Source organism: Narcine bancroftii, chromosome 7 (assembly GCF_036971445.1).
Source record: "Narcine bancroftii isolate sNarBan1 chromosome 7, sNarBan1.hap1, whole genome shotgun sequence".
Taxonomy (NCBI): Eukaryota; Metazoa; Chordata; class Chondrichthyes; order Torpediniformes; family Narcinidae; genus Narcine; species Narcine bancroftii.
Window position 1 is genome coordinate 34,573,251 of NC_091475.1, and position 13,032 is coordinate 34,586,282.

The 13,032-nt window shown below is 39.7% G+C and overlaps 1 protein-coding gene across 4 annotated transcripts in view; it reads right to left on the reverse strand.

Moving 5' to 3' along the window:
- The window catches only part of LOC138738724 (cilia- and flagella-associated protein 44-like), a 127,084-nt gene that overhangs the window by 20,275 nt on the left and 93,777 nt on the right, over positions 1 to 13,032 (reverse strand). For 3 of the 4 annotated variants that reach the window (XM_069889504.1, XM_069889501.1, XM_069889502.1), the window contains exons 22-26: positions 12,834 to 13,024; positions 11,242 to 11,416; positions 7,218 to 7,395; positions 4,350 to 4,802; positions 1,826 to 2,029 (exon numbers count right to left, since the gene is read on the reverse strand). In XM_069889504.1, coding sequence (XP_069745605.1) covers positions 1,826 to 2,029; positions 4,350 to 4,802; positions 7,218 to 7,395; positions 11,242 to 11,416; positions 12,834 to 13,024 — 1,201 coding nt within the window. The remainder of the gene's footprint in view (positions 1 to 1,825; positions 2,030 to 4,349; positions 4,803 to 7,217; positions 7,396 to 11,241; positions 11,417 to 12,833; positions 13,025 to 13,032) is intronic. The other variant, XM_069889503.1, reaches the window with a different exon arrangement.

Here is a 13,032-nt window from a genome sequence, read left to right on the forward strand (position 1 = left end):
TCCAACCCAGTGCTTGCCCATACCAGGAGTTGCTCAAGCTGTTTCCTTCCTTGGTAACTTCTTCATAGCAGCACAATGACATCAAAATTGCGGCAACCCATCATATCCAGACCTATGGATCTCCTCCTTCCACGTGCAGGCTACCCCTTGATTGTCTTAAGATTGTGAAGGCTGAGTTTGATCATATGGAGGAGCTGGGGATAGTCCGGGGCCCTAACAACTGCTGAGCATCACCATTATATATGGTCCCAATAAAGATTAAAGGAGATTGGCAGTTTATTTGGAGATTACCATACCCTAAATAATGACACCATTCCTGACCACATTTGCAGGATTTCTCAGTGAACCTACATGGCAAGCAAGCGTTCACGAAAATCAACCTTGTGCGAGCCTATTACAAAATCCCAGTCGAGCCAGCAGACATTCCCAAAACAGCGGTGATTACTCCTTTCAGTATGTTTGGATCAGTACCATCTGGTAGAAGATACTGCAGCACTTGGGCTCTTACATTCAGATTGGTTAAGTTTTCCCCCCCCAAAGCCATCAGACTCCCAAATTCCCAGAACATATGTGGATAGTATACCGTGGACCTTTACTGCATATCTCAAGATATTTTAAATATTTTAATGTGTTCAACTTCTATTCTAACATATTTATGTAAATATGCTTTGTCGTCTTTACGATAAATAAACACGACTTGGTCTCCTGTCATCTTGTAGTTTGATCTTCACAGGCAAATAAATAGGTATCTCCTCTTGATGGTGGGAGTGGACCAGCCAAATCAAAGTAAACGTGTTCAAAACGAAAATCTGGGACAGGGAAATCTCCAAATGGTATTTTGGTGTATCTGCAGACCTTGGAACACTGACATGGCAAGCAGGTCTGCATAACTGTAATACTTTTTACTTTTCTTTTGAATTATGAATATTTATTAACTTTTGTATTTATTATCTATTTTTAATTTAATGTATACCATAATCGTTTTTATTTGTTTTTTTAAGAATTTTAATGCATGTGTATATTATACAATAATACTTATTGTACATGGCAATGTTAATTATCATTAACATTGAAATTTCTCAACACAAACTTCTATTTTCTTCTCCCTTGTGTGCTTATCCTCTCCTTTGAAATGGATGCAAACAATTCACTTTCACCACAGCCTATGTTGGTGAGTACAAACCTCGCTACTCTTCGTGTAAGGAAGTTACTGCTGAATTTGGCATGATCTGAGACTGGCCCTGCTCAAGATCAGAGGAAGCTGCAGAAGGAGGTGAATTCAGCTCAGAACATCACACAAACTTCCCTCCCCTTTCCATGAACTCCATCTATGCCTCCCACTGACTAAGAAAAGCAGTCAACCTATTGAAGATCCCATTACATGCCAGACACACTCTCTTTTCCTTGTCCCATCTGGGAGAAGGCACAAGCATGTGAAAACACACACCAACTGGCTTAAAGACAACAGATTTCTTGGTGAGTCTCTTATGTTTATGGGCTCTAGTTATACTTTCCTCCTCCAATGGAAACATTCCCTCTATATCCAATCCCTCAAGACTGTTCTCAGTTTTACAGACCTCTATTTGGTCAGCCCTTAGTCTTTCCTCAAGGAAAATTGCACAGCTTGTTCATCCTTTCCTGAAATATATGTATCTCTAAAATCGAACTTTTAGGTAACATCCCAGTACAAAAACCTAGCCTTATTCTGAAAATAATGTTGCTGGTTACGATTGCTAATTTATAGATGTAAACTGAGAAAAAGGAATTTAATCAAAGTTAAAATTGATTAATTACAAGTCAAAAGACCAGTGAATGGGTTACTTACTTGTGTTTCCATCTGTTCATTCATACGTTGGTTTACACGATCCTGTAGAATGTCCTCACTTTTTTCGAAGTCTTTCAAGAGAAGAACCTCCTGAAAGAGTGTAACGTGCCTCAGGTCAGCCATCTTTAGAGCAATGTCTAGCTTGTATTTCTGGTGGCAAAGAACCCGCAACTCGGCATCAAAATTCTTCATTAATTCACTGATCTGGAGAGGGAATTGAATTCAAGAATCAGTTAAGAAAATTACTACACCGCTCATTAAAGGTTCCAGTATTTCAGTAGTGCACCTCATCAATGTCCTCGAAAACTGCCATAATTTGGGGTGATACTATTTTTAATTGATAACCAAAAGCATACTTGCTGGATGCATTGCATGATGCAGAAGCCACTCAGCTCAAGATCAGAAGAAGCTGCAGAAGTTGGTGACTAGAGCTCAGAACATCACACAAACTTCCCTCCTCTCAATGCACTCCATCTACACCTCCCACTGCCTAGGAAAGAAAGGGAGCCAACATTACACCCTAGATACACTCACTTCTCTCTCCTCCAATCAGGAGAAGGTTCAAAAGTGTGAAAACACATTACAACAGGCTTAAAGACAGCCATCAGGCTCCTGAATAACAGTACAATCACGCTACCCTTGCTTAGGGCTAATTGATCTTCCTTTTCATTGTGATCCCATACTCTAAATGATGTCATTTACATGGTTAAACTGCTCACTCATAACCCTTCCCATTGTACTGGGTGTAATGTGATATATGAATTTAATTGCTATTATTGACCAATGACATTAACTTAATGGAGCAGACCAGGATAACTAGTTGTTCATTATGCTCAAGTAGCTTGTCAATACCCTCCTACAACACAGTGACTAGTTGTGGCCCTGCATTAAGATTCCTACCCATCTCATCTCATGCAACTCTTCCTACATTACCTGCTCCTTTTATGGTTGAGAGGTCCATATGACTCAACAAAGCACCACAGTAAGATTATCTCATTGGGAATCAGAATGATCTTATTTTCGTAAAAAAGGTAAACAAGACGTCTTCAGGTCTTGGATCTAGTGCAGAACACAAGCATTCTGGAGGAAGTCAGCGGAGGGGGGGGTGCTGTCAGCAGGGGGGTCTGTCCACTTTCACTGAATGCTATGTGACTTGTTGAGTTTCTCCAGCACTTTTGTGTACCATTATCAGGGAATCTCACAATGGAAAATGACCTAGCATCATTATCAAATCAAATTTGAAGCACACCACAATAGGATGTATTAGGACAGTTGACCAAGAGTTTGACAACTGCTAAAGACAGAGAGATTAAATTCAAGCCTGGGTAAGAAACCAGAGCAATAAAAAGTTGCTGGAAATCTGCTCAACTTGTCTACCATTTCATTGGATCATTCTTCTTTGTTTAATATTTAAATTATTGATTTATTTGATCCATTTTTATCTCCTTCAAAATGAAGGCAAATTTCAGTCAGGATTATTGCACTATTATTAGTTAATCCCTTCTCATTACATAATGTCAGGTCTAATAAGTTTGCTCCCTCGTTGATTCCAGAACATGCTGTTCTAAGAAATTATCCCAAGAACTCATCATCTAAGCTGCTTTTCCCATCTGATTTTTTTTCCCCAATGTAGATGTGCAACACAATGGCACATTGGATATGATAAGGGACAAGGTAGCATTTATCATGTCTGTGTGAAAGGAGACAGGAATGGAGAGACAATGGGGGAAGAAGGGGGTAGGGAGATGGTTTTAACCAAAGCCAGAGAAGTTGATATTAATGCCATCTGGTTGGAGGGTGTCCAGTCAGAAGATGAGGTGTTCCTCCAATTTACGGGTGATCTCAGTCTGGCAGTATGAGACCATAGTCAGACATGTTGGCAAGGGAATAGAATGGAGAATTGAAATGGATGGGCTATTGGGAGATCCATGCTATTGTAACGGACAGAGCTGAAGTGCTCAACAAAGTGGTCTCCTCTACATTGGAGAGACTAGACACAGATTTGAGATCACTTTGTTGAGCACTTCGGCTCTGTCCGCCGCAATAGCCTGGATCTCCCACCTATTTCAATATTCTATCCCATTCCCTTGCTGACATGTCTGACATCCAAGACTGAGACTGCCCATAAATTGGAGAAACAGCACCTCATCTTCCAACTGGGCACCCTCCAACTGGATGGCATTAATACAGACCTCTTTGGCTTTCATTTTAAAAAACCCCACCCCCTTCTTCCCCAATCGCCTCTCCATTCCCTATCTCCTTTCACACAGTCATGATAAATTCAACCTAGTCCCTTATCATATCCAAATAACTCCTTTTGCACCAGTGGTGCGGTGGATGAAGGCAGTGCAGCAGAAGTGTGAGAGATCTAGTAGGAACAGTTTCTAAAAAGGATTTTCCATATTACCAACTGTTTTGTAAATTAGACATATTTATACAGGCTCTCTAAAATCAGTGAAATATTTTATACACGTATATGTTTTTGTCTCAAAATTAATAAAACTTGAATCCATCTCCAACATACCTTCCTGAGTATCTCGGACTGCATGTTTACATTTGTTTTCTCTTCAATTATTTTTATTTCTTCCTCTAGCTTTGACAGCGGTGCCATTTCATACAGAAGAGATTTCACAGTGTTTCTTTCGAGTTGATGATCCAAACTATCTGGAGTCGAGTCAGCAGTTCCAGCTGTTTTTTCAATCTTATTGACCTCAGATGTTCTCTTGGTATTCTTACTGCGAAGATTCTCATCCCTGAATTCCAAAAGCTTTTTTGGGTCATACTGGAACTTCTTCTCAGGCATTTCATCAGGCTGCATGCTTGGGATCTCAGGGATTGGAAGGTGTTGTGAAGGATCAAGTTTGGTCTGTATTAATATTAACTCCTTACGTAGAATGGTGATTTGCTCAATAATATCCAGTTTGGTGTTACGTAGGTCCATTACTTTCTTGCTCATTTCACTTTTGAGTTCATGGATCTTTACAAGAGAATAATAAAGAACAACAGGCTTCACAAATAGAATACCCCTGATATCTTAGGTTTTGTATCACTTCACAATTGCTGGGTATATTTCCCAGCAGGAACAGCTCTGGGTCTTGTGGGAATCGCTTGCCTATAATTTTCTCCAGGACTGGGCCTAGATCTACCCAAAAGAACCTCACCTTGGTACATTTCACTAAAATCTAAAATCTGGTGTGCAACATGAGGCAATAAATTTGCCTCTCCGTAGTCTGACTCTAGAAATACAGCAAATGACGGAATAGCGTGGGGTTGCTTTATTAAATACTGCTCAGAGGTAGTGCTAAGAACCAACGAAAACCACAACTGTCCACTTGCATAATTCAGTAACAGATAATGCATGTTATTATCATGCTTTCACGTCCTTTATTATAAAGTACCTACCATCCACATATCAGTTCTGTAAACAAACATGAAAATATTTATCCATACAAAGCAAGTATAGAGTAGAACAATGAACCACATTATTTGAGATACCCTGTACCTTGAAGTACTTATATTCCCATCGAATAATCAACCCTGCCACAAACTATGGACAGACGTGATGATATTAAGCTCCTGCTCTTTTTGGAAAGGGGTATCAATGTTTTTGTTATGGATGGTTGTCATTGCACACAGCATCTGGTACAGGGGTACAGGAAGAACTTCATGCCTTTTTCCTTAAACAGGCGACAAATTTATTTCTGTGGTTTGCTCTTTCTATGGGTGCAGCCTAAGTAGCAGCATAGACTGGATGGAACAGTTTGGACACCTCTTAACTGCCTGATGTGGCCTTTGATAGTTTTGTTAACTTTATCCAACAATGCAACTCCTTAGGTCTTTTCTACAGGGCGTATTGGGTCCAAGTACAGCCCTACCTCGATGCAGTAACATAGAGGCCTTGATTCGAAGGGGGAGCGGTAAGAAATTGATTTCGGTAATGTATATTACCTGTTCCAATCAGAGGGACCCAAACCAGGCTTTCATAGGTGGCAAGAAAGATGGGAGTCGGACTTGGGCATTGCAATTGATGAAAGATGCTGGTCCGACTTGTGCCGGGAAAGCGTGACCTCAGATTTCAATGCAAGGTACAGGCTGGTGCAGTATAACTTTTTGCACCAGCTGGATCTAACGCCGCTGAAAATAAACAGATCAAAACCGGAACTTTCGGACCAATGCTTCAGATGTGGTGTTGTACCAAGGTGAGGTTCTTTTGGGTAGATCTAGGCCCAGTCCTGGAGAAAATTATAGGCAAGCGATTCCCACAAGACCCAGAGCTGTTCCTGCTGGGAAATATAATGGACATAAGGCTTACAATGAAGCCGTCCAAATTTCAAATCCAATTTGTGTTATATCGCATTGTGGTGACTTGGAAGTCCGACTCTAGTCTTAGAATTGAATGATAGAACAAGGAAATGCAGAGCTACGTTCACCTGGAGAAAATAACATAATCTGAAAAACAAATACAGTACCTTTTGCAAGATCTGGTGGCCATATATGCATTATATTGGCACATGGTGGTGATTGGTTTCCCTGTTCTTGCTGCGGCTTCCTCTCCCTCGCTCTGTCCCGATCAAGGAAGGTCTGGAATGAATATCGGCCCAGAGGCCGTCCACTGAGCTGCAACAATCCCTGCCCCTTACTCATTATTTATTTACCTGGTGTTAAAGTTTTGATGTTGTTGGTTGAGGTTTGAGTGAGTCGTCTTGTTTTATGTGTGGGGGGACGGGGGTTGGTAGAGACACGGGCTTGTATATATAATAAAGAAAATGAATATATGTATATTTGAATGTGAACTGCCATTGTTAGCATGACACTGTGTATATGGCTGTACAAGCTTGTGTGAAAATATAAATAAAGTATTTTTAAAAACAATGCAACTCTTTATATTATGAAAAATGCTGCACTGATAAGATATCAACAAGAAGGGATGGGAGGCTTGGTGTGGCCGAGGTGCAAGGTTAAAATGGGTTTATCATATTATAAAAAAAAATCAAATATCAAGGATGCAAATCTCTCTATTTGAGAAAGGAAATCTGCAGTTAGAGTAAAGGGAAATAATGAATGGAAATTATTGTTCCCTGAAAAGAGTAGACAACTACTTGTTCAAAAGGAGGATAAGAACTGTGAAATTAATTGGGGCACACCATCTGGAATCTGCGATGTAACGTACACAGCTCTGCATAAACTTGCTTTCAAGTGATACTCATTCTGCTGCCTGTAATTTCCCGCAGCTCTGTATGTGAGAGACATTCAAACTTGCAGTCCCAAAGTGTATGCTGGTCATACCTGTGGGATAATTTACTAACCTTATGTATTTTAAAAGAAGCTGAGTCTCTGAAATAGGATTCCAACAAATTGCAGAATGCACAACAAATTTTGTTTTAGAACATACCAGCTCCTCAAGGCGAATAAGCTGATTCCTTTTTGTCTCTGCATTAATACGCAGATGTTCTGGTACTGTGTAGTCAGGAGCTGTTTTTAACTTGAAATCTCCCATGTGCTCCTGAGCATCTTTAATTGCTGCAACATCATTTGGATCTTCATAGTTATCATCAGGGTGGCTTGAGTAACTACAGAAGACAAAGTGGAAATGTAATCAGTGATGTTTCTGCCATGGACAGGATGGTCTGCCCTCAAATCCAAACAACAGGAGTGGTTTGGGATAAAGTACAGGGAGGTTGATGCCAATGGTCAAAGATGCATGAAACTTCAGCTCTCGGGAAAGGCCACAGGCCCTTTTTAAAAAAAAAGTTACAAAGCATGCATGTGGGCTCGGCAGATGGTCTGGAAATGTATCTCAAACAGTAGGTGCATTGGAGCTGTTTCAGTCTATGTGCAGAAATCTCAGTGATTTCAGTTTTGCTCTAGCATACACCTTAGATTTTATAATGACTCCAGCTGGTGTGGAAGCCAGAAGCATGGTGGGCAGTAAAGGTGAACAGATTACAGATGTTCATCTTCAGCTGATGAATTTGCAGCATTAATTTCTCTACCTTTAGTAAAACCCCCATTGCATGGAAATGACCAGAGTCTTTAAAGTTATTCATCGTTTTGCTCTTTTGATAAAGATAATGTTCAATGCACATTGATTCCTGGGATGAAAAGGTTGTGCTCTGAAAAGAGAGATTGAGGAAGATATCTTTAGTTTGCTGGAATTTATGAAAATGCAAGGTCATACCATTAACCATTAACGTTGAGGCGTTGAAGAATTAACAGATGTTGAGGGTCTGTTTGTACCAGATACAGAGCCTGGAACTTAATCAAGAGACACTCCTTTACATAGTGGGTTGCAAATTTTAGAATTATTTTTAAAGACATACATTATGGCAACAGGACATTTTAGCCCACAAGTCCATGCCGCCAAATTTATACTCAATTTATCTACCCAGTCTTTAGAGACCTGTAGATATTTAATAATTGGGAATATTATAAAAAAAAACCTGACATTTTTTTTGGATTCTCAGAGAAAATGGCAATGAAACAGCAAAGTGTCCTTGAGGCATAGGATCAACCCCAATCTTACTAAAATGTCAGAGTAAGCTTGAGGATTTGTATTGCCTACTCCTGCCTCCATATCATATGAACACATGTAACATGGAAGAATAACAAAGAATCATAAAAAATTCCATTAAGATCAATGATGTTTAATACATGTACACATTTATTCACTAATATTTAATTTGAGAACATAAACTGAAGATAGTCAATTGTTTTCAATTCAATTGCCACAACAACTTCTAAAGTGGCAAAATCTGTCAAGGAGTGTTTATCAAATAAAAATTGATGCAAAATGCACAAAAAGATTTGTGACTAGAAACTTTGTCAAGGAGTTAAGAGTTGTATAATCCAGTGATCACTGAACGATCAGAAGTGGAGAAGATGAGCAAATTTAAATTCTTGAGAGTCGCCATCTCGGAGGGCCTTTCCTGGTCCCAACACACTAATCTCATCATGATAAAAACATGTCAGGGCCTCTAAATCTGCAGGAATTTGCAGAGGTTTAGTATGGCAATGGAAACCTTGGCAATCTCCTACAGATGTGTAATGGAAAGTGTGCTTACTGGTTGCATCACACCTTGGTATGCAGGCACCGGTACCCTGTAAAAGATGGTGGATACAGCCCTGTATATCACAGGCAAAACTCTTGCCACCATCTAGAGCATCAACATGGAAAGCTGCCATCAAAGTGCAGCAGCAATCATCAAGGATTCACACGACCCAGGACATGCTCTGTTCTCACTGCTACCTTCAGGAAAGAGGCATAGATGCCAAAAGACTCGGACTACCAGGTTCAAGAATAATTGCTCCCCCTCCACCATCAGACTCCTCAACAACAAACTCAATCAAGGGCTCACTTAAGGACTCTCACTTTCCACATTATTTATTACTTATATTTAGTTATCTGTATTGCACACTTTGTTTACATTTCTTTTGTAAATGTATCTTTTCTGGAGTATAGTTTTTTTTTGCATTACCAATAAGTAGAAATTCTGCCTGGCCCACAGGAAAAAAGAATCTTACAATAAATCTGAACTTTGAACTTAGAGTACAGGAATAGAGAAGTTTAGGGAGGAAATCTACCACCTTTCAGTTGAACTGGTAAATACTGATTTTTAAGCTTAATGCACCCTTTATCTCACCCCATGAATATCCTATTCCTTTCCCCCTCTCATCTATGTAGTTCTCTATTGACATACATGTGCTGGTCACCTCAACTAACTTTTAATCAGTATGTGTGAAGATGTTTCTGAATTCCCTATGTGATGTAAAAGGAACTTAATGGCCCTAGTTCTGCATTCTCCCTCAGGTGAAATCATCTTTTTCAGTGGCTGCAGTTGTAAAAAATGTCCTTTGAACTAGTAAACAAGAAAAAGGACTGAAGACAGAAGCAATGGCTTAAAGGTTAGTAAGGCAACTTAAAGTTCAAATCACAAATGCTGACAAGTATGGTTCATGAAGGAAATGCCAAAAATATAATCCACAACATAAAGTTAAGGTCCATCTCCATGAGGTGAAAGCAATCCAAGTTCACCACTCTCAACTGCATACCCATTCTCCCACAACTCACAAGTGCTATTAGGATTAACATTTGGTTGTTGCCAACAGACATGCCATTCAGGTGTGCTTAACTGTCAAAAAAATAAGAAAACTGCAGATGCTGGGGCTCTGATTAAAGGGCCCAGACCTGAAATGTCAAATTTCTTATTCTACAGTTGCTGCCTGACCTGAGTATTTCCAGCATTTTGCAATAATCTGTTGTGCTCAGCAGTAAGGAGGTTAACGTGAACACAGTAAGATGAACCTCTCCTCATCCATATTACCTAGGTAGAAGCAATTTAATTTGGACCTCGTTTTCAGAAGATATCACTCTTTACCTACTGTCCTCAACTAGAACAAGTGTTGATGATGATGAGTTTATTGTCATACACATAAGTACAATGTACAGATGCACCAAACTTTTTACTTGCTACAGCCAATCAAAGTACATCCCTGTAGAATATTTGAAGTGGCAACTTGATCCCTGAAGCCAACTCCCAAATAGCCAGTTAAGCTATGACCTGAAAAGTTAACACTTTTTCTTCTTACTGAAGTGTCCTAATCTGCTAAGTATTTACAGCATTTTCTGTTTGAATTTTAGTGAACATTCTTATTGCTTAAAGAGCTACTAAAGGACTTGGAATGTCTGTACCCACCCCTAATGTTGCATCAGCCAGCTAAGTAATGTTTTCACTCGGAGTCACTGAGAGATACAATGTGGAAACAGGTCCTTTGGCTCATCTACATCCCCTAGTTTACTAGAACTAGAGGACATAGCCTCAGGATTCGGGAGACTAGGTTTTGGATGGAGATGAGAAAGAACTGCTTTTCTCAGAATGCACAAAGAAGCAGTAGAGGTTTCCTCATCATATTTTAGACATAGTTAGATAAATGCTTGCATGGTAGGGAATTATTGGTTGTTGGGAATGAGCAGATAGGTGAAGCAGGGTCCACAAATAGATCAGCTATGATCATACTGAATGGTAAAACAGATACTACAGGCCAGTGGGCCTACTCCTGCTCCTCTATCTCATATTGCATTGACCACCTATTTTACAATAATCCCAATTTTTATTTGGCCTAAATCCTTATTATCATCTCCCCAGATTCCTCACCTTGACACTCGGGGCAATTTACAGCACTCAATTATCCTGTCAACTCTCACTTCATAGGAAAAAAAAACTCTCACTTCATAGGGAGGAAACCTGAGCAACCCATGTAGTCACAGACAGAATGTGCAAACTCCACACAGCCAGCAGCCAAGGTCACCGTCAAAACCAAGTCTCTGCTGCTGTGAGACAGCAGCTCTCCTATTTGTGTCATCTTTCTTTCCCTTCTGTTTATTCCCATGTAAATAGTTGAACAAGAATTCAACTCACAGCTCTGCCCATTCCTTTTTCCTCTGCTCAATTCTGGTTTTTGCTTTATCAGTTTTGTTGATCATCTTCTGCAGTCTTTCAGCATGCCGTAATCCAACATTCACTTTTGCTTGTGGCTTTTGGGAACCTCCCAACAAGTCGACTTCCATGTCCTGTTCTGAAGTCTTATCAACGCCTAAAGAGAATAGAGCCACAATAAATCAAACAGGATTATCACACCCATTATCCTTCACTGAAATTTCTATTCCAAAGGAATAACTACAACCTTAAACAGCAGGTCGCAAGGCCTGCAGTAGGATCTCTGCCCATTCAAAGCAGAGACAGCAATATAGCGTGGCATTCTCCAGCTCTTAATAAGAGAATTGGTTTGGAAATACAATGAAGATGGATATTTTTTTCCTGCTCCACAGGACATCAGTGATGTATTACCTGCAGAATACAAAAATATAATGACACTGGAATCCTCTCTGGGATTGAAAGATAGAGAGTCCTCACTGGAGTGCATAATTAGTGCTGTGAGGGCAAGAGTCAAAACAAGAGGAAGGGAAGCAGAAAGGAAATGCAAAAAAAAGGAAAATGTACAGGATATGAATGTGGAATGAGAAGCTGGCGGGAGTCGCCGCGTCAGGCAGCATCCATGCAGAGAAAAGGGGATCAGGTTTCATTTCCAATATTCATATAAGTAAGTCGCTGAGCAATAAGCACAAATTACTGTGCAGAGTTTGAGATAATTCATTAACGCTGACACGCTTTCAGATACCAAAGCATTCGTGACTGCAAAATATAGTCAAAATCCTGATATCCTGCACCTATGGGGATTAGTAGATGCTGGATAATGAATTTTCACTGACACTGTGAGTTGCATGAATGGAGAACTAATGGTGAGGCGTGCCAATTTTAAACTTCTGTACTTTTTTATCATTTTCCACAAATTTTTTTTGCCGGTTGGTTGAAGCTACCAGTTGCTTGAATTCTGGATAACAGGGATTTTACTGTATTAGGAAAGAAAGTGTAAGATGAAAGAAAGGAGAGGTGTGGTAAAATTAAGAAACCAGAGTTTGTTAATGAAGACCCAATGTTTGAAAAGATATAATTTTGTCATTTAGATAAAGACCGAGTTAAAACTTCATAAATGGCAGTTGTCACAAATTATATTTTGCTCTCAAATTCCTCCCACCATTAAACCTTTCTATCTCTCTACCTTTATTTTACATGGGCCTTTTCAACCATACTTTTGGCCACCTATCTTATCTTGCTTAATGCTAATTATTTTGCTTATTCATAGTCCTGAAGCGGGCAAGGGTATTCCTGATAGGTCAAGGTGCAACATATTGTTATCTCTCAAAGTACCAGATGTTACAGATGCCAATTCAAAGACCTTATACAGGACACTGCAAAATAAATCAAGCTTAAAACAAACCCAGAGCCTGGCTGAAAGTACTGTATGCATTAATCACTTAACTGATTCAAAACATCCAGCCCCAAAAGATGTATTAGTCTGAGTACTTTGGCAGCATTTAACCATCTCTGGGAAACTGAATAAAAAGAGAAGCTAACAAATGCATGGGGTTCTGTGTTTTAGAAAATTCTACCTGCTCCTTTGCTTTCCTTACAAAGATTTTCTTTGCTTTTCTGCTCCACCCGCATTTGGCTCCTCTGCAGCACATCAGCCTTCATTTGGTAAAACTTCTCAGAGAATGATGTTACGCGATAAGTCGATATCTTGTGATCACTTTCAAAGCAATGCCCAATAACTGTATCATACTCTATTGCATTTCGAAATCTGTAGAA